The sequence below is a fragment of the Neovison vison genome, chromosome 2 (assembly GCF_020171115.1).
Source record: "Neovison vison isolate M4711 chromosome 2, ASM_NN_V1, whole genome shotgun sequence".
Taxonomy (NCBI): Eukaryota; Metazoa; Chordata; class Mammalia; order Carnivora; family Mustelidae; genus Neogale; species Neogale vison.
Genome location: NC_058092.1, coordinates 228,839,643 through 228,858,312, shown reverse-complemented (window position 1 = coordinate 228,858,312; position 18,670 = coordinate 228,839,643). Strand labels below are relative to the sequence as shown.

The 18,670-nt window shown below is 53.6% G+C and overlaps 1 protein-coding gene across 1 annotated transcript in view; it reads right to left on the bottom strand.

Annotated features, from left to right (window-relative positions):
* GRK5 (G protein-coupled receptor kinase 5) overlaps window positions 1–18,670 on the bottom strand; it is a 204,404-nt gene that overhangs the window by 32,898 nt on the left and 152,836 nt on the right. Inside the window, exon 4 of the mRNA XM_044240620.1 lies at window positions 12,055–12,132. Coding sequence (XP_044096555.1) covers window positions 12,055–12,132 — 78 coding nt within the window. The remainder of the gene's footprint in view (window positions 1–12,054; window positions 12,133–18,670) is intronic.

Sequence of the window (18,670 nt, the reverse complement as noted above, 5' to 3'; positions counted from 1 at the left end):
TGCAGAGAGCTCTAAGTCGGGGGAGGGGGGCGGGCAGCATTCCTACAGCGGCACTTCTGGTAAACTGAGATCTCAGGTCAAAGGCCCGAATCTCCAAGGCTCTAGTCACTGGTCGTGATTTCTTTTCTCGTTCTCAGGAAACACTTTTGTACTTCTCTTCTCTTCCATTTTTTAAGAGGACAGTCTCCAGGTTATTTACGCTTCAAGCCCCCTCCAGACCTGGATCCTCCGTCTCCAACAGGCAGCACGGTGTCTCAGAGGGGCCTTCTCCAGAGGAACCCCCGGGGGTCCACCGTCTGCCCGCCACCAAACTGTTAGGAGCCAGATCTTCACCTTTATCTTTCCATGACGAACAGCCAAAGACCCAGCGTCCGAGGAGCTCCTGGGGCTCCTGCGCAAGCCGACACCCAGACACGGTGCTGGGAAGTAACCCGGCGTCCTCTGCGAGGCCCACGATCCCACTGGGACACACATACACGCGGCCACCCTGGCACTGTCCCTGTCTCTGGGCAACAACCTCTGGCACCGCTGCGGAGATAACCGTCACCCCGCCGGGCCGGGAAGACACTGCAGGGGCGGGAGTGGTCTTCGCAAGCGGAGCGGATGTCGGACAGCCAGGAGCCCGCTGCTTCTCCCGGCGGGGTCCCGGCTGCTTTAGCCCCTCGGCCACGCGGGCTCCCTGATGGTCCATTCTGTGCTCGCGGCATGAGCCCCACCCAAGGACCTCATAGACCCCCTTACTCAGCCAAGGGCACGAAGGAGTTCAAGACCGGCGGGGACAAGCGATGGCTGGGAGTGACGCAGCCTCTCACCCCCAGAAGCAGCCTCAGCGACGCGAGCGGCTTCGTGGCGGGGGCAGGTCTGACTCGGGCCCGAAGGAGGAAGGGGGTTTGGCTGAGCAACAAGGAGGACCCTTCGTGGTTTTAGCTGCTGAGATTTGCATACTGAGAAGTATTCTGAGAAGCCCACGGCTCTCAGGGAATCAGTTCTTTTCCTGACACTTTTCTGGACAAACTTGGGAAGGCAGGGTCGCCTGTGAGGATCCCAAACAGCAGTGTCACAGAGGTCACCAGCCGAGTGAGGGGCCCGGAGGCCAGGAAGTGCTTGGCTCCAGCCCTGTGCGATGGTGCCTCGCTGACCTGGCCACCCCCAAGTCATAGGGCGTCACGTTTCCGGGGTCAGCAAAGTGGAGAAACACAGCCCGTGAGAAATAGCCACAACCCTTCAAGAAGGAAAAGCAGATTAGGGCCTAACGGGTCTTGACCCGTATTTCCTTTGCTATTCAAGTGGCTTTGCAGAAATCAGGAGGAAGGAGTTTTAGGGGTCGGAAAGAGAGAGGGACATTTTTAAACATTGGCAGAACTTAGCCAGGGGCCCAGAGCACTCGGCAATTTTAATGAGAAAGAAAGGAAAATACATGAGTGACCCTGACCCAGGCCTCGACTCTTTACGTCAAAAGCTAGAGCCGATAATTAACAAAACAAAACGTGCCTGGATGGGAGTGAGGGGCCAGCCAGGCTCTGTCAATTTGATAATCCCTGGCCATGACCTGTGGGCCCCAAGCACTGGATGGGAGATGACGTGCTGTTTACCCAGGCTGCGCTGGCTGTTGGGACCCTCAGGAGGGTGACTTTTTTCCTGGCACGTTGCTTGAATCCAGCCCTCTGTGCTCTGGGTGTGTGCAGCCGTGGACAGGTAACTCGGAGCGGAGCTCTGGTCAGAAGGGGCCTGTTGCAGGACACTCACAGCCGGGAGTGTCCCTCATTCCTTGTGCGTGAGAGGCCACGGCACAGCAAGCCAACTTTCCATCTGCCAGAACACCCTCCCTCCTGTTCCTCGGCTTCCAAACTGGCTTGAAATTGTGTTGGAAATATCTTGGCCTTGGAAGATTTTTCTCCAGTGAAGATTTCATTCCATGGGGCTTGGGAACGAAGGAGGGGCAGGTCTCTCTAAAGATCCAGGGAATTGAACTGAAACCCCACACCCCCTACCCACCATGATGTCACTGTTCTGCCCAAGGCCCAATCAGGCCCCAGCATGGCTGCCCACCCAGGATAGATCTGGGTGGGGGAGGGGGGGGAGGGACTATGTCCTCAGGAAGCCTAAGGCTGATTTCTCTGTCTCCAGCCACTCTAAAGAGAGGAATGCTGAGCAGGAAATACTACACACACACACACACACACACACGCACACGCACACGCACACACACACACAGAAATGGGGATCAGAGGCAGAGCTGGCTCCACGGCATCAAAGAAGCGTCCCAGTTTCTGACCTGGAAGGTCAGGAGAAAGGAAAGGGACCCAGACGGGCATGCTGAGAGGAACCCCTGCTGACACAGCAGCCTCAGGGATGTCAGAAGGAGCGGAAAAGAAGTCAGGCTGCGGGCGATGAGAATTTGTTTTCCAGGAAAGTCACGGAAGAGAATAAGTGTGTCTCTTCGAAGGACAATGACACAGTTCTTAAAAATGCCGTGCAGAGAGCCTGTGACATGAGACCATGCAAAGGACATGGTACGAAGTGGAGGTCGAGCCCCAGGTTGGCCCTGAGCGGGGCCAGCAGCCGGAAAGGGCCGGGAGGCGGCCGCCAGCGCGTACAACTTACAGACGGCAGCACCCTTGTCCTCCCGGACCTGCTGGCCCCCGCGGCACCTGGGAAGCTGATCCGGGAGGGGGCAGTTCTGTCTCTGGCTAACTTTAGAGAGGACAACGCAGTGGAGGAGACAGAGCACAGGCTCTGAATCAGACAGACTGGGCTTGTAGCTCAGCTTCACTGTCTTTCTGTACTTTTCCTTTTATTGTAAAATATTTGTAACATAAAAATTGCCATTTCAACAATTTTCAAGTGTACAGTTCACTGGTAGTAAATATATTTATAATGATAACCATCACCACCATCTTTTTCCAAAATTTTCTCATCGCCCTATAAGCAGTAACACCCCATCTCTCCCTCCCAGGAGCCCCTGGTAAACCGTAGTCCACTTCTGTCTTCACAGATTTGCCTATGCTGACATTTCGTATCAGTGCAGTTACACAATGTGTGGTCTTCTACATTTGGCTTCTTTCACTTTGCATAATGTTTTCAGGGTTCACCCACGTGGCAGCCTGTGTCAGGGTTTTGTTCTTATTTACGGATGAATAATATTCCATTGAGTGGACAGGCCACATTCTGTTTATCCGTTCATCTGTTGATGAGCACTGGGTTCCTTCCACCTTCCCGCAACTCTGGAAAGGTTGCTGGGAATGTTGGCATACACGCACCTGCTGGGGTCCCTGCTGTTACTTCTCCCAGCCTGCCCCCTCAACAGCTACGGACCTCTGCCAAGCATAGAAGGCCAAGTGCGTCTCCTACACAGCATGCTCAGGAAGATGGAACAAGAGAGAGGTGTAGAACATAGAGCATATGGTAGGTGCTAAATTAACCTGACCCGCTCACACCTGCCCCATGAGAATCCACCCTTAGTAAAGGAAAGAGCTAACAAGACTCCCCTTCAAGGGTCTCCATTTAAAAAGCACGGGTGCTAAATGATGTTAACTTTCAGCACCAGCAGCTTTTCTGCTTTGCCTGGATCCTCCAAACATTGCAGCACTTAGACACAATAAACCCCCAAAATAAGAGCCTTGGGAGAACTGAAGACCAGCTGTAGGCCAAAGACAGTAGAAATCAGAAAACGAAGTCAGTTCCTTCTAGTGCCTTCTCTCCAAGCTTCCAGTATAGGGTTGTGGAAAGCCTGGCAAGGAACGGTCCTGCCTCCTCTCCCAAACCATGCAAAGCTTAGAGGGGAGGGGTGCAGCCCCTCTCTGGGCCTCAGTTCCCTCACATAGGGAATGAGCAGTTGGGCTTCGCTCCAGTTTTAAAGCTGGGTTCCACCAAGCCACGAGTGTTCTTTAAAAGCCAGGATCTGGGGAGCAGGAGGGAGGCAAAAGGGGGTCCAGCCTCCAGGTCGCTCAACCGTGGCTGGTCTGTGTGTCTGCATACTAGAAATATGTAGCTAAAGATATCCACAAGGCCCTGGACTGGGCACCTCAGCCTGAGACTGCCCTGGGTGCCTGGGCCCACCCCAGGAGGTATCCTCTATCCCCTCAGGGTATATGGGAGGAATGATCCCCCAGGATGGGCTCTCGGCTCCTCTCCCAATGTACCAGGATTCCCAGAGGCTGAAACCTCCGTTCAGAAGGTGGCTTACGCAGCAGGGGACCTTCATGGGGAGCGGTGCTGTGCTGGGCGCTGGGGTGAACTTGAAGTGACCGAGGAGCCCTCAGAGACCCTCTGTTCTCCAAGCAGTACTCTAGCTCCCTGGTGAGTGCTCCTGGGTCATTAAGAAACCCTCAATCAAGAAGAGACTTAGGCAGAGTCCAAGGCAGGGAGCCAGGTTAGGTCATCTTAAGAGAACAGGATGGGTTAGGGTCAAGAGCACAAATGGAAGTCTCAGCTTCCCCATCCCAGCTATGTGACCTGGAGTGAGTTACTTAACCTCTCTGTGTCCATCTCTTCATTTTTAAAATGGAGACAACAACCCATGGGGTAGATTTGAAGCTGAAGTGAGTCACTTAGAGCCCTCAAAATCCTGTCTGGCACACAGTAAGAACTGCTTCTGGGACCGCAGGGGTGTCTCAGACGGCAACCGGGCCAACCTCCTCACTCTACAGGTGGACACTGAGGCCTAGGGAGACCAGATCTGCCTGTGAGAGGAAGGAGAATAGGCAGGCTTTGGGGCTCAGGGCTGGCTTCAATTCCCCACTCAGCCCAAGCTTGGTGTCCTCGGGCAATTACTTAACCCCCCTCAGCCCTTGCTTCTCATCCATTCAGACAACCGCCACAAGGACCGAGTGAAACAGGGAAACGAAGTTCCAGGCATGCAGCAGTTGCTCAATAGATGCTAGCTCCCTTCCGTCTTGCCCCAGCATAGCTAGTAAGTGCAACTGTGCCTTTATTTGTTTTGCATTCTGCTTTCTGCTGCTCCCAAAAATGGAAGAGGAAGATGTCGAGCCTCCCCTTCCCCACTGCTGCTTGAGAAAACTCTGGAAGTTCCTCTCTTAAGTTTTCTTTTCAGTCCTCTTCCATGGAGTCATTCAGCAGGGCTGTGGCGAAGTGGGAGAAGCCAGGGTGCGGGCCCAGCTCTCCCCTCCCAGCCCCGCTGCCTGCGGGAATCCTGCCTTGCCAGATCCTGCAAGAAGGGGCCCAAGTGAAGGCGACCTCCGAGCTCACTGGATTCACTGATAACAGGATGGAGATGCTCTTCTAGGCATCTTCTGGGAGACAGATGAGGGCTAAGCAAGCTAGCAGAGATGAAATGTGGGTCCAGGGCCAGCGTCTGGAAGCCCAAACCCCATGGAAGATGGGGCAGGCCCTGGGGAGGGAGTGATCTGTCCCAACTACCCATATCCCATGCCCCGGGTTGCCGTGGAGACCAAGGAGTGGTTAGCCCTTGGCAGACTCTCTAGGCCAGCTCCCAGCCGGTCCACAGAACCCAGGAAGGGAGATGAGGAATGAGCCTGACTCCTAGGCCGGTGCTCCTGGCTCCAGGCCACGCTCTCTCCAACAACAAGCCAACATTTATAAAGTGCATCACAGTTGGGAAGTAGTTAGCCCAGCATTTTCTGAAGATGATGGGATGGTCGTAGGCGTTGCAGGGACACAGTTAAATGACACTGAATCACTCAGTGAAAAAGGTATTCCCTGTTCAGTTCTCCTTTGAGCCTCTTGTCATCAAGAAGAAAGCCTCAGTGTGGGGCACCGTCTTGCTAACACATCTCCAGTACTCACTTAGTCTCTTCCAAACAAAGAGAAAGGTGGCTTTAGGCTCAGAGCCTTAGGCAGGCAAAAGAGGCTCCGGGAGGACTTAACGCCAGGACTTAACTAGCTCAGACTCCTAATCGGCTGCCCGGGCCGGAAAGGGGGAGGTGCCGGTGAAGTGAGCAGGGGGCTGGGGGCCGGAGAAAGAGGAACTTGGAATAATTATTATTTCCTTTCATTCAAGCTCTTTACTTTTTACAAGGTGGATGTTTTCCGGAGAGCCACACCAGCACTAGGAATAGATTTCTTTTGTGCAAAAACTCAGGCTGATGGGTAACTTCCCCTTAACAAGAACAAACTTCCCTGCCTTACCCTATCATTGTTTACAGAAGCAAAGAGGCCTGTGTCTGTGTGGGGCCCAGAGAACAACATCCTGCCAGCAGACCTCCAGCAAGAAATGCCCTCCAAAAGCTGCCTGCCCCTGGCCTTTTCCAGCATTCCACAGAGGCTGCCAAGCCGGTTCAAGTCAGAAGTCCGCCCCAACCCACAGCGCACCTTGGTGTCCCTGCCCCCTTCAACAGGACCCTCCATCAGGTCTGAGCTGCCCCTGGAGTCTGCTGATAATATATTAAAACTAGGAGCCACCCACCAGGTCTCAGTGCCTGGGGTGGTGCAGCTCGAAGACAGAGACTCGGCACCACTGCTCCTGGACCCAGTGAACACAGGTCCATGATGGGCTACAAACCACACTGCCAAAGCAGGATACGCAGGGCGTCACCTGAAGCCCTGCCTCCACGATTTGAAACCAGCCTCTTCCCTTCCCAGACCTTAGTTGCCTGATCTGTAAAATGGGTACACTAACACCCAGCTTGGAGAGTTGCTATGGAAAATCAAAGAGCAGATCAGTATGATGTCATTGCAGTGTTGGACACAGATGGCCTAAAGGACAGGATATTGTTATGTCAACCGGGAGGACTGGAATAATTGGAAAGGACCAGGCCTGGCCCTGCTTTTCCTGACAGGCAAGGGGGCTTGGATTCTCCAGAGGAAGACAGATCCATGGGCCTAAAATGTGCTACTATTTGTTTACTTTGTCCCTATATGCACTCTGTTCCCCCAAACCCTGAGGCCTTCTGACAAGGAACGATAAGACAAAATGAAAGCAAGTCATTTAAAAAGAAGTACTGAAAATGAATCTGAACCTTATCAAAATTAAAAACCATTGTGCTTCAAAGGACACCATCACAAAAGTAAAAGGACAGCTCACAGAATGGGAGAAAATATTTGCAAATCATGTATCTGATAAAAGAGTTATATGCAAAAAAAAAAAAGAGTTATATGCAGAACATACAAAGAAGGATTCAGATTCGGCATTAAGAAGATGAACAGCCTAATTTAAAAATGAGCAAAGGATCTGAATAGACATTTCTCCAAAGACGATCTAGAAATGGCCAATAAGGACGTGAAAAGATGCTGAGCACCATTAGCCATTAGGAAAATGCAAATCAAAACCACGATGAGATTCCACTTCAGGCCCTCAAAGATGAACACAATTAAGAAGACAGAAAATGCCAAGTGCCGGTGAGGACGCGGAGACTGGGAAGCTTGGGCACCGCTGGTGGGCACGGAGAATGGTGTGGCCCCTTCTAAAGCAGTGTGGCAGGTCTTCAGAGGACTGAACACCGAGTTAGCTATGACCCAGCTACTCCACTCCCAAGTGTCTACCCAAGGGAGATGAAAACCCACATCCAGGTGGAAACTTGTACATGAATGTTCACAGCGGTATTATTCATTCTAGCCTAAAAGTGGAAACAATCCAAGTGTCCATCAACTGATGACAAGATTCGTAACAGTAGGGTCTAGCCACACAGCGGGATATCATGTCACCATAAAGACTGAAGTACACACACATGTTACAACACGGATACACCCTGGAAACATTATGTTCAGTGGAAGAAGATACAAAAGGCCACATAGTGTATGACTCCATGTAGACGAGATGTCCAGAACAGGCAAATCCACGGAGACAGGAAGCAGATTAGTGGGTGCCTGGAGCTGGGAGGGATGGAAATAGGGAGTGACTGCTAATGAGTACAGAGTTGCTGCTGGGGCTCATAGAGCGTCCTGGAAGCAGACAGTGGTGGTGGTTGTACAACTCAGAATATTTTAGGCCAACCGAACCATATACCTCAAAAGGACGGATTTTATGGTAGGCGAATGGTATCTCTATAATATTAATATTTTTAAGTCCGAAGTGATGGATGATATATCACACTGTTTTCATTATCACCTATTATTATTTATTACTGTAATTAAAAATACTGCCCAGCCCACCCCAGCTCAGAGCAAGCCTGCCCCCTCCCCACCCCACACGCAGCCCCAAACACCTATATCACCCCTGGTCTGCGGGTACCTGGAAGATGAACTGCCCAGATCGCCACAGAGCCCAGCACTCAGATCTGATCCCACCAAGGGGCCGCACACCTTTGAATGTTTCTAGGACATGGCTGTCTCACCAGCACCAGAGGACCAGCCTGTCATACAATGTTTTCGGTTTGGGGTTTGCGGGGCTGAGAAGGCAGGCAGGAAGCTGTACACGCCGTACGCCGCCCCGAATCCTTCAGCCTCCCTTGCTGACCAGGACCTCCAACAAGGCAGTTAATGCTCATGCCCTTCCTGCACTCCCCTCCTCCCCTTTGGCAGTGACCACAAGGCAACATCTTCAAGATGAGGGGGCCGGAAAAGCAGCCAGGACCCCTGGTCTTCACCCACGAGAGTTGAAGACCCGATCAGAGTGTGCGTAAGAAAGACAGAATCTCTGCTGTGGGATGCCCCTGGGATTTGGGGGTTGTTTCTTGTGGCAGCTAGGATTAATCATCCCGACGAATGAGCCGCCTTCTAATGAGCCTGGGCTCTCTGGCCAGCCTCTGTGGCTGGGGGCCCTCCAGACCCCTCCTTGGCCTCTCTCAACTCCACAGCTGGAGTTCATGTCTGAATGATTTCCTCATTCAACAGCCTAATTTTGAGAGCACAAAGAGGAGGGGAAAGTCAGAGGCTAGCCACCACCGAGAATCTAACGCGGACCAGCTCCCAAGTTCTGTACTTGCTGGTGTATCTGTGACCCTTACAGCCACCCCCGCCCACTGGACAGACGAACCGCCCGAGGCACTGGAAGGCTAATTAACTTTCCCAAGGCCGCGCAGCTAAAGCAAACCAAGTCTGGCTTCCAACTCAGGTCTACCTCGTTCTAAAACGCCTTCTCAAAGCGCTCCGCTGCCTCCGTGTGAAAGCCCCAACACTTCTGGTGCGCTCCAAAGCCCGCCCAGTGTCTCTAACAGAGCGAACCTGGCCACGTTTGGGCAACTGATGCAAAATCTGGGCAGCGTCCAAGGAGTGGGCTTTGCCCCCTAGGAAGGAAGCTTCTCACCAGGGCTGGAAGAGCCTCATCACACAGGGAATGAGAACCTCAGCTCCCGGCATAAAGCTCTGGCTTCAAGCAGGGACTTTCCAGCCAGACTCTCAGCAAACACACCATGTCAGACACCAGGGAACACAGGCCAGCCAAGTGGCAGCTCCCCAGCAAACGACACGAGGCAGGCAAGGTGAGGGGCCCACAGGAGGAAGCTTCCCAGGGCCCCCTCACTGTCTCATTCAAACCAGCTCGCGAGGATTGAGAGCCAGGAGTCCGGCACGGCGCCCGTGCAGGGGACCCCCGCAGAGAGCGATGCCATCACCTCTGCCCTGTGAGCTAATAAGCCGGCCACCTGTAGCCATGACCTTCATCCTCTGCATGCTCTCTGTCTCTCTCGGGTGTGGGGGCAGGGCAGGAACTCAGGAGCTCAAGAGGAAAACCAGGGAGTCACCTAGGACTCCTTCTACCCATTCTCCTTCATGCCCTACACCAGCTGTCCCCTAGGAGTTCCCTCTTCCTAACCTTTCTGCAGACCCTTGTGCCACCATATTCCTAGGGTGGTGTGGCCCCCAGCATGGGGCATGGACATTCCCACAGTGCCTACAGCAGCTCCCTAGATGGTCTTCTGGCGCTAGGAATCCTTTGTTCGGGGACCGTCCTGAGCATCGTAAGGCGCTCATCAGCACCCAGGCCCTGCCCATCCAAGGCCGAGCACACGCTCCCAACCGTGCCAGTCAAGGCCATCTCTGGACGCTGCCGGCTGTCTCCCGGCGAGGCAGGACAACCTCAGCTGAGAAGCACTGCTCTATACCTTTGCCCATGAAGGGCCCTTCTTTCCTCTCATTCCTGTCTGGCCTTCTCCTCACCACATTAACCTCTGATTCAGCAGCATCACCTCCCAGAAGCCTCCCTGGCTCCCTCAGGCTGATGGAGGGCAGCTTCCCTGCGCACTCTGCTGTCCCTGCTCCCGTCACATAGCGGCAGACTGACCCACCGATGTGCCGTCACCCCATCTGCAAGGCGGGCTCCTCAGAATCCCCGCGAGGGCACAGGAGCACTGGCTGCGGGTCCCTGGGTAAGCACAACAGGGTAGCGCGCAGAGATCCCCCCAGGTAGCTGCGGTAGCATCTGACCAGACACAAGAGGCTGCGTGCAGCTGCTGGCTGCTGGCTGAGGTACACAGAAGGGAAAACAACAGAGCAGGGTCTAGGTGAAGGGCCTTGCAGGAACAGCCTGAACAAAGGCTACACGGTGTGGTCTGCGAGACGAGGCTGGGAATGACGTGGCCAGAGCCCAGGGTGGGGCTTGAGGGAGAGGTATCAGGAGAAAGGATTTTGAAGCAGAAGGAAACCAGGTCCTGAAGACCTTCAGAGGTCTTCTGCAGCCGCAGAGGTATCCAGCAGGATGTAAAATTTAAGGGGGAAAGATTTTATGGTCAAACAAGTTTGGGAAATGCTTTGTCTGCAAACAGCTTTCTCTACTGCAGGACTTCTCAGAGCCTTCAGTAAGCTCAATGCCAGATGAATCTTTACAAGCAGAAGATGTAGCACGTCACGCTGCCCACACGGAACTGACTACAGAGCCTCTCAGACGATCGGCATCCTTCAGCCTGCCCTTCGGAAATGCTGTTTGGAGCTGCGACGTGAAAGAGAGCTCAAGGTAAGGACAAGCTGGGTTTGACAACGGCTCTGGGAGTTCTTCAAAGACCTCAAGGCCAACACTGGGGCCTCAGCCACTAGCTCGAACCCTCTCCCAGCCCCTGGCTCCCCAGCCCTGGAGCGGCTGCAGCACTAAGAGGTGAAAACAGCTCTGGAGCGATTGTCTACAGGAAGGACTGGGAGGCAGTGCGAAATTTATTGTAGGAAAACAGTCACCCCACGGGACTGCTTCGACCCGGAGTCGAAGGAAGGAACAGCCTGAGCGGTAAATTAGGGGTGAAGCCATTTCCTGACCCACATGCCTATGTGTTGCCGCCCCCTGCCACACTCTGTGAGGACGGACTGACAGGATCCTGTCACAGTGGCTGTGGTAGCCCCAGTTCCCTGGCAGTCTGGGGGACAGAGGGTGTGCCCCGATGCTGGGTAAGGACAGAGAAACCGCTGGTTCACAGGGGTCCAGGACACACCCGGATGCAGGTCACATCTCAGGATCCTAAGGCCTCTAGGAGATAGGTCTGGCGGCGGGGAACACTTTTAAGAAACAGAAACTGAGGCCCAGGGAGGGAACATGACTCAATTGTGTGGGTAGAAAAGCTGGAACTAGAACCCCAGGCTCCCAAGGCCAAGTTGTGAACTGGAGGGAGACCATGTTTGTCTGTCAGGTTGGAGATGATGAGGAACAGGCTCCAGGGAAGCTAGGTCTCCAGGTCCTGGGGGGTGGCGCTCACTCTCTGCCTCCAGCACGGGGGTGGGTGTGCCCCTGAAGTCGGGTCCTGGAGGCCCTTGCCCTTCAGGAGACTGCAGAACGTGCTCCCGGTACTCCGCATTCTCTGGTATCAACCACTGCTGCCCCCGCCCGCACAGCCTCAGCCACTTCCTCTCTCTCTTGATCACCCCCAGACCCTGATGCTCTGCACCAACCTCTCCAAACCGCCCCTGCTATGCCCTTTCTTTCGGCCAGGCCACCCCGGTCCAGCTACAGACACTTGGGTGTGGGCCACGGGCAGCGTAAGGGTCCTGGAGGGCCTGGGCCCCAGCAAGCAGGCCTCCCCACCCCACCCTGTGTGGCCTAGCCCACCTGCCTTGGCCTTGCCTGTCCTGGGCACTCTCTGATGGAGGATGAGAATGCTGGATCCCTGGAAACCAAGAGCAGCCTCCAGCTGGGGGCTTTACAGCTCCCCATACGGCCTGGCCGGGATCTGGGGCCCATATTCCTCCTACTGTGGGGTTTGGGTGGTGGCCTCTTACCTTTGGAGTGAGGTACTTGGTCATAACTTCCTTCCCTTTTTCCCCCAGTTTTTCATCTGGAGTAACTTCATATTCTGCCTGAAACAGAATAAGGAAAAGAACAATAACAGATCTGCTCCTGGGCTGCTTCTAGTTACACAAGCTTCATGGCCCCAGGAGAGGACACCATGGAAGTCAAGTGACCACCCCCTCCCCCACAGAGCAGGAAGCTGAGGCCCAGACTGGGGAGAAGACCTGGCCAAGGAGCCCCAACGTTCAAGGCCAGCCTAGTCCGCACCATCCGCGGGCACGTGCTGGTCAGCACAGGCGCTCTCCTCTCGGGCTGCCCGTGAGGCTCACCGAAGCAAACACCGGAGCTCGGGCCCCACCCCACCACCCACCCCACAGACTCCGACCCTCTGGCCAGGAGGGCAGGGCTCTGGGCAGCTGGGTTGAGAACCACTGACTCCGATAAATCACAGGAAGCCACTGGAAAATAACGGGCCACCAAACTACAAGGGCCCTGAGAGTCTGCCTCGGGTCACTCAGACCTCACGGCTTCATGACCTTAGATGATTTCCTTCACCTCCATAAAGCACGGACTGAAGAAGGCCCCGCTACAGGGCAACTGTGCAGACAGAGTGTGACCGCGCTCTCAGCCCGGAGCCAGGCACACGGTAACTCGATGAACAGTTGCCTGATTATCACCGTTGTCACTATCATGCCTTGTAAGACAAAACGCTATGAAGGATGCCTCACCTTTTGCAGCTTTTCAGCTTATAGAAAGAACATACAAATTTTTCAGATGTTCAGAGGGCGCGCACACACACAGAGGGAGAGGCAGACTCCCCGCTGAGCAGGGAGCCCAAGGCAGGGCTTGATCCAGGACCCTGGGATCACGACCTGAGCCGAAGACAGACGCTTAACCGACTGAGCCACCCAGGTGCCCCTTCTCAGATGTTCTTATCTGAACCTCAAAAAAGCACAGGCAATGATTCGGGAGGGTCGGATCTCCCACTACACCCCTCCGTCTGCATATGACGAGCAGGGGGCTCAGCAGACTTGACCAGAGTCACGCAGAGGAAAAGCCGGGCTGAGGCTTCTATCTCCAAACTGGAGCTCTTTCTCAACAACTCCAAGGAACTTAGGACTCCAGATCGCTGGCCAAGTCAGCAGGACCTCCAGAAGACAAACCTTTTTATTTTCTTTGACCTCAAGAGGGGCTCCTTCACTCACATCTGACGTACTTGCCAAGAGGATAAAAGGCCTCAAGTTAGCAAGAAGCCTGGGTAAGCCTGCCTTTCTCATTTAGACAAGAGAACTAATTGCAAATTGTTTATAACCATTTCAAAATCCACCACCCAAGGATTTGTCAACCTCGGTCCAAAAATGTAGCTATTTCAAAAGAGAGAGGAAATGACATCAACACAGGCTGAAACACCGTGGAGGTAGGTGCCCGGCCCTCCGGACCCAGTTCACGGCAACCCCACAACCCAGTGTCTAGGGCCCAATCTCCCCCAGGCCAGTCCAGAAGCCCCTCCAGGAAGGGAGCGAGGCAGCACGTGGAGCACCCGCGGCTGCAGTCAGGCACTTTCCCATCCCACAGCAGTGAGTTTTCCTGTGTTACCATTTCTCTTCTAATAGAGAATCAAGACTCAGTGATATTTCTCCAAAGAAAAATGTTAATGCTTCAGTCATTTGGATCACAGGGCTATGGGACAGTCATTCTGGAAAGAATCCAACCCCCTCCACTTACAGAGCTGGACACCAAGGCTCAGAGAAGCCAAGACTGGGCCCAATACCACACAGCTGGTGGCGGCAGAGCCAGGAGAGAGCACAAGCCTCCTGACTTCCACGGGCCACCGGCCTCGGTGCGTGGCCTGCCTCGGTGCCTCCACACCATCAAGACCAGCCTTGTGGCGCTCATCGTTTCCTGCTGAATTGATTTGATTGATGATTTCCTGAGACTATTTATGGGGAGAAGGTGGCTCTTCTCCCTTGAGTTTTTCCTGTTATTTTTCCCCGCTGCTCCCCGACAATCCCCCCAAACTAACACACACGTGTGCACACCCGGCACAGTACGGAGCCTCACCCTCAAGGTAGGTATTATTATTCCCAATTAACAGATAAAGAAACTGAGGCTCCGAGAGCACAAATAACCAGTTCAAATGCAGCCAAGCGAGCACGTGAGCGGGCTGGAAGCTATGTCTCCAGAGGGGCTCAGACTTCTACAGCACGACTGACCACTCTTTTTCTAGGGTGAGGAGAGAAGCACCTAGTGTCCTGCCACTCTGGAAACCCGCCTAGTGGTCTGGCACCATGGGAATCTACCCAGACTGCTTTGCAGGACCCAGACCCCGGGCAAATGGCCGACCACCTTTTGGGGTAACTCGATCCCATGCAGAACCCTGGATTTGCACTGTCCCAAAATACATCTGTGAAGGCGGCTCTATTTAACCAAATGGAGGCTTGAAGCTCATTAATCAGCCTCAATAACCAGCTGAAAATATTATTGCTCTGGGTACTAAAACCCACGTTAAAAAAATAACATCACTTTCAGGTCAGCTGCCTCCCAGCAGAGGCCCGGCTGGGCGGCGGGGCGCCACGGTTCCACAGGGAGGCAGCCGGGAGCACGCGGGGACAGGCATGCCCAGCCCAGGATCAAAAGGCCTTTCTTTGAGAGTCCATGTCAGGTCACCACCACTTGAAGAGCATTTGTGTTGGGAGGCAGAAAACCAACAGAAGGCTTCCAGCTGGGCTTTCCACACTGATTAAGTCACCTGGAGTGACAGGCCATGTCTCCACAGTGACCCCCGAGAGGCCTCCTATGGAGAGAAGGTGCCACGGTGCCTCAGCTGGGTGGGCAGAGCTCAGGCGGATCACGCCACCCGAGGCAGGGGACCACCCGGGAACCCACTGCTAGGGGAACACCCTTGCTCAGGTAGTGGGCAAAAGCTGCTGAAGTCAGCTGCGACCAGAAAACATGAGCAGCAAACAAGAGGTTGGGCCAATAGCCCAGAATTTTACAATTAGCATTGGCTTGGGAAATGGAAGCCGGACAAAGACTTCAATGGAAAGAGAGAAAACCACACGCAAGGAATGCCCCCACGGCCTCCATCAGTAAGGGAGTTCTCTCCAACCAGATATGGTGCTAGGTCTTATCCTCGTCCCCCAAGAGAGGGGACATGTGCCGTCCTCTGCTTTAAGGCCTATTTGAAACCTCGGAGCTCACCCCTAACAGCCAGAGCACCAACAGCCACCTACGCTAATCCACTCAGAGGATCCCTCTCCTCCCCAGATACGTCTGAGGCGCCCATTTCATGAGCCTCACCTCGGACTGTGATTTATGCCAAATGCAGAAATGGCCTTTGGGGATGAGATGCTGTTACAACACAAAGAGCAAAATGCTACATTGAGTTTAAGGCAAAACGAATTATTTCTAGACCTCTGCCTGTCAAAGAGTATAAACACCAGTGTACATCCTAGTTTATAAACCTAGTATTTCACCCTCTTGGTCTGCTCTAATTTCATCATCAGTCTCAGAAAATGCCGGTGAAAATATGTCCTCTCTATTAAAACACCCTTCCCTCCGATGATTTTTAAAAACACGGAGACCACAGCCAGTGAAAGGGGACCTGCCACGTTTTCGAAGCAGCCGGCCCCCGTTTGCAGAGCAGAGTCACAGCCGGATTCCTCTCGGCCTCTGACTCACTCCAGATGCCACCTCCTCCTCCTGGGAGACCTTCTCCGGCCCTGACAAGAAGATGAAGTCAGAGATGCTATGAGGTCTTGCCACCTCCGGCTTCTGTAATTACCGAATGTGGTCAGCTTTTCCAAAGTCCTCGCGGCAGGGACAAGTGACGCGCTTGGCTGGCAGTGCTGCTCAGCATGGCCCTTTCTGGAGAAACACCCAGCTCCACCCACACCGGCCTCGGCGCCTTGCCTGTGCTGCCCCTGCGGGCTGGAGGTCTCTGTCTGCCCCTCTGGAGTCACTCTCTACCCGGGTGTGGGGCAGGCGAGAATCAGGATGGGCAATTACCCCCTGCCACCTGGGCATCATGGTTCCCTGCCCCCTCTTCTGAAGACCGGCTTGCGTACGCTGACCTGCGTCAGTCCCTCCCCTTGTCCCTGCGGACGCGGAGGCAGCAGAGGCTCCCACTTACTGCGTCAGTGCTACTGACTTCCCCATCCTGCTAAGCACTCCATCAACAGCCCTGCACTCGCTCGTGGACAGGCTGTCCATCCCCTGTCAGGACCCTGACTGAGCAATCCTTCAGCTGGCTGGGCCCGGACCTTGCCCCCTCTCTGCTCCCCAGCTAGAATGAAGCAGCACTGCAGGGGGGGGGGGCGCATCCCTCAGGAGCCCCAGGATCGGGTGGGTCTAGCCAGTCCCAAAGCTTGTATCTACCTTGGCAGACTATTCTCCAGTCTCTAGCTGGCATGAGGCGCCTGCATCAGGAACAGAGTCACTGGCCCCCCTCGGGTCAACAGATGGGATGGGACCAGAGAAAGAAGAGAGGGAGGAGCCGACCCCTGGCCATGTTGGAGTACAGTCTGAGAGTGGGAGGAGTGACTCCAGGGGGACCCCAGACCATACCGACAGCACCGCAGACACCAGCTTGTGCAAAATAGCCTGGCTGGGGCAAAGGCTTAAAAGAAGGCAGGAGGAAGAGGGTGTCACACTTTTCCCTTGGGGGAGCTGACAAATCCACCAGCAGCTGTCAGAGTCCTTTGCAGAGGGGTCATGCTGTCCCCTCTTGCCTACCCCATCATACTCTCCCAAGAGCCTCAGCCCTGAGTGGCTCTTCCTCACCCTCTCCAACACCCCTGGACCCCCTAGCTCCTTCTCCCCACCCCCAGCCCCAAATTATTTCTCTGTCTTCACTCTCCGACAAGGCTCATAAGGCTGCCATGGACAGGCCTTTGACTCTCCCTGTTAGTCCTTCAGTTCTAAGTGAAAAGAATCCCGTTCTATGGGCACCTGGGTGGCTCAGTGGGTTAAGCCACTGCCTTCAGCTCAGGTCATGATCTCAGGGTCCTGAGATCGAGTCCCACATCGGGCTCTCTGCTCGGCAGAGAGCCTGCTTCCTCCTCTCTCTCTCTCTCTCTGCCTGCCTCTCTGCCTACTTGTGATCTTTCTCTGTCAAATAAATAAATTCTAAAAAAAAAAAAAAAGAATCCCATTCTAGTCTAGTTCAGGCAAAAACCGTTATCTCTTAGCTCTTAGAATTCAAGGATGGACTGAACAACCAAATTGTGGGAGAAATGAAATGCAGCCAGGCCCCAATTATCAGGAACCAGATTCAGGAACCAGAAACAGGAATACTTCTGGAACCCACTTTGTGTGTGCGTGTGCGCATGCGTAGGCACATACACGTGCCTCGTTCTCTCAGTGCTGACTGGCTTGCTCCAGTGGAACATGGTAGTCAGCAGCTCCCAGGCTTTTTATGTTAAGCATTCTCTACCAGAGAAGGACCTCCACTCAAGTTTATACATCCCAGAGAAAGAAGTCACTGGCCTACATTGGCTCACAGGCTCATCCCTACTCCACTTGACTGTGAATGGGGGCAGGGGGGTGGTTACACCCATTAGGAACATGGCAGCTCCTGGGAGAGCCATGCTGTTCAGGACTATGGGTGGGGTACCCAGGAGACTGGACAACCCCACAGAGGTATACCAGATGGACCCACTGTATAAGTGGTACTTCTTCAAGATGACCCTGTTCCCAGGGTCAGGCTTTATCAACTGTTCTGAGGGTCTCCATGTCCATCTGAAGAATGATTACTTCCCCTTACACCCCCTCCCTCTTTGGCGAGAGCACAGAAGTGATAGAAAGACAAGACAACTGCTGCGTATGACTCATCAATAAGAGAAGTAGAATCCTTGACTCCTCTGGTGAGGCCCAGCAAATCGTTTCATTTTACAAATAATTTCAGGATAAGCGGGCATATTTAATGCTAAGTGATACCCCACTGATTTCAAGTAATTTCCTACAGTTCTAGGCTAATGAATGGCTTGAAGTGCCTTTTAGCATTTCCTGATATAAGACTTCATTTGTTGTATCCCCCTGTCTAGAGCTGCCAGTCTCCAAGATGGCGACTGTAACGATCCTTGCCTCTGGAGAAGTCTCTTCCATACCGGAAAGAGCTAACGTGTGTAAACATCAAAATCCTGAGCACAGGACAGTATGGAACCTCTCAGGCTAGGTCATAACAGTCACTGCAGCTTCTACATGCTCTCTGGAATCACGACTGTGGGGAAAGCCAGCCATGGACAAGGACACTCAAGCAGTTCACATGGACAGCAACTGGGGATTCCAACCAACAGCCACCACTCACCTGCCAGCCAAGCACACAGACCTAAAAGCAGATCAAGCCTTGAACGACTGTAGCCCCAGCCAACATCTTAATAGAACCTTTTGAGAACCTTTTGAGAAAAGCCAGTAGCATCTTGGTAAATCATCCAGAAATTCCTGACCCAGAAAAGCCACAAGATAGGTGTTTCTTGTTGGTTCAAGCTGCTGCATTTTGAGGCTATTTCTTATACAGCAACAGGTAATGAATGCTTACATATGTAAACTCATAGCTAGTATCGCTTACTTTATTTAAAGCTCTCTTCATTTATTCATTTCTCAATC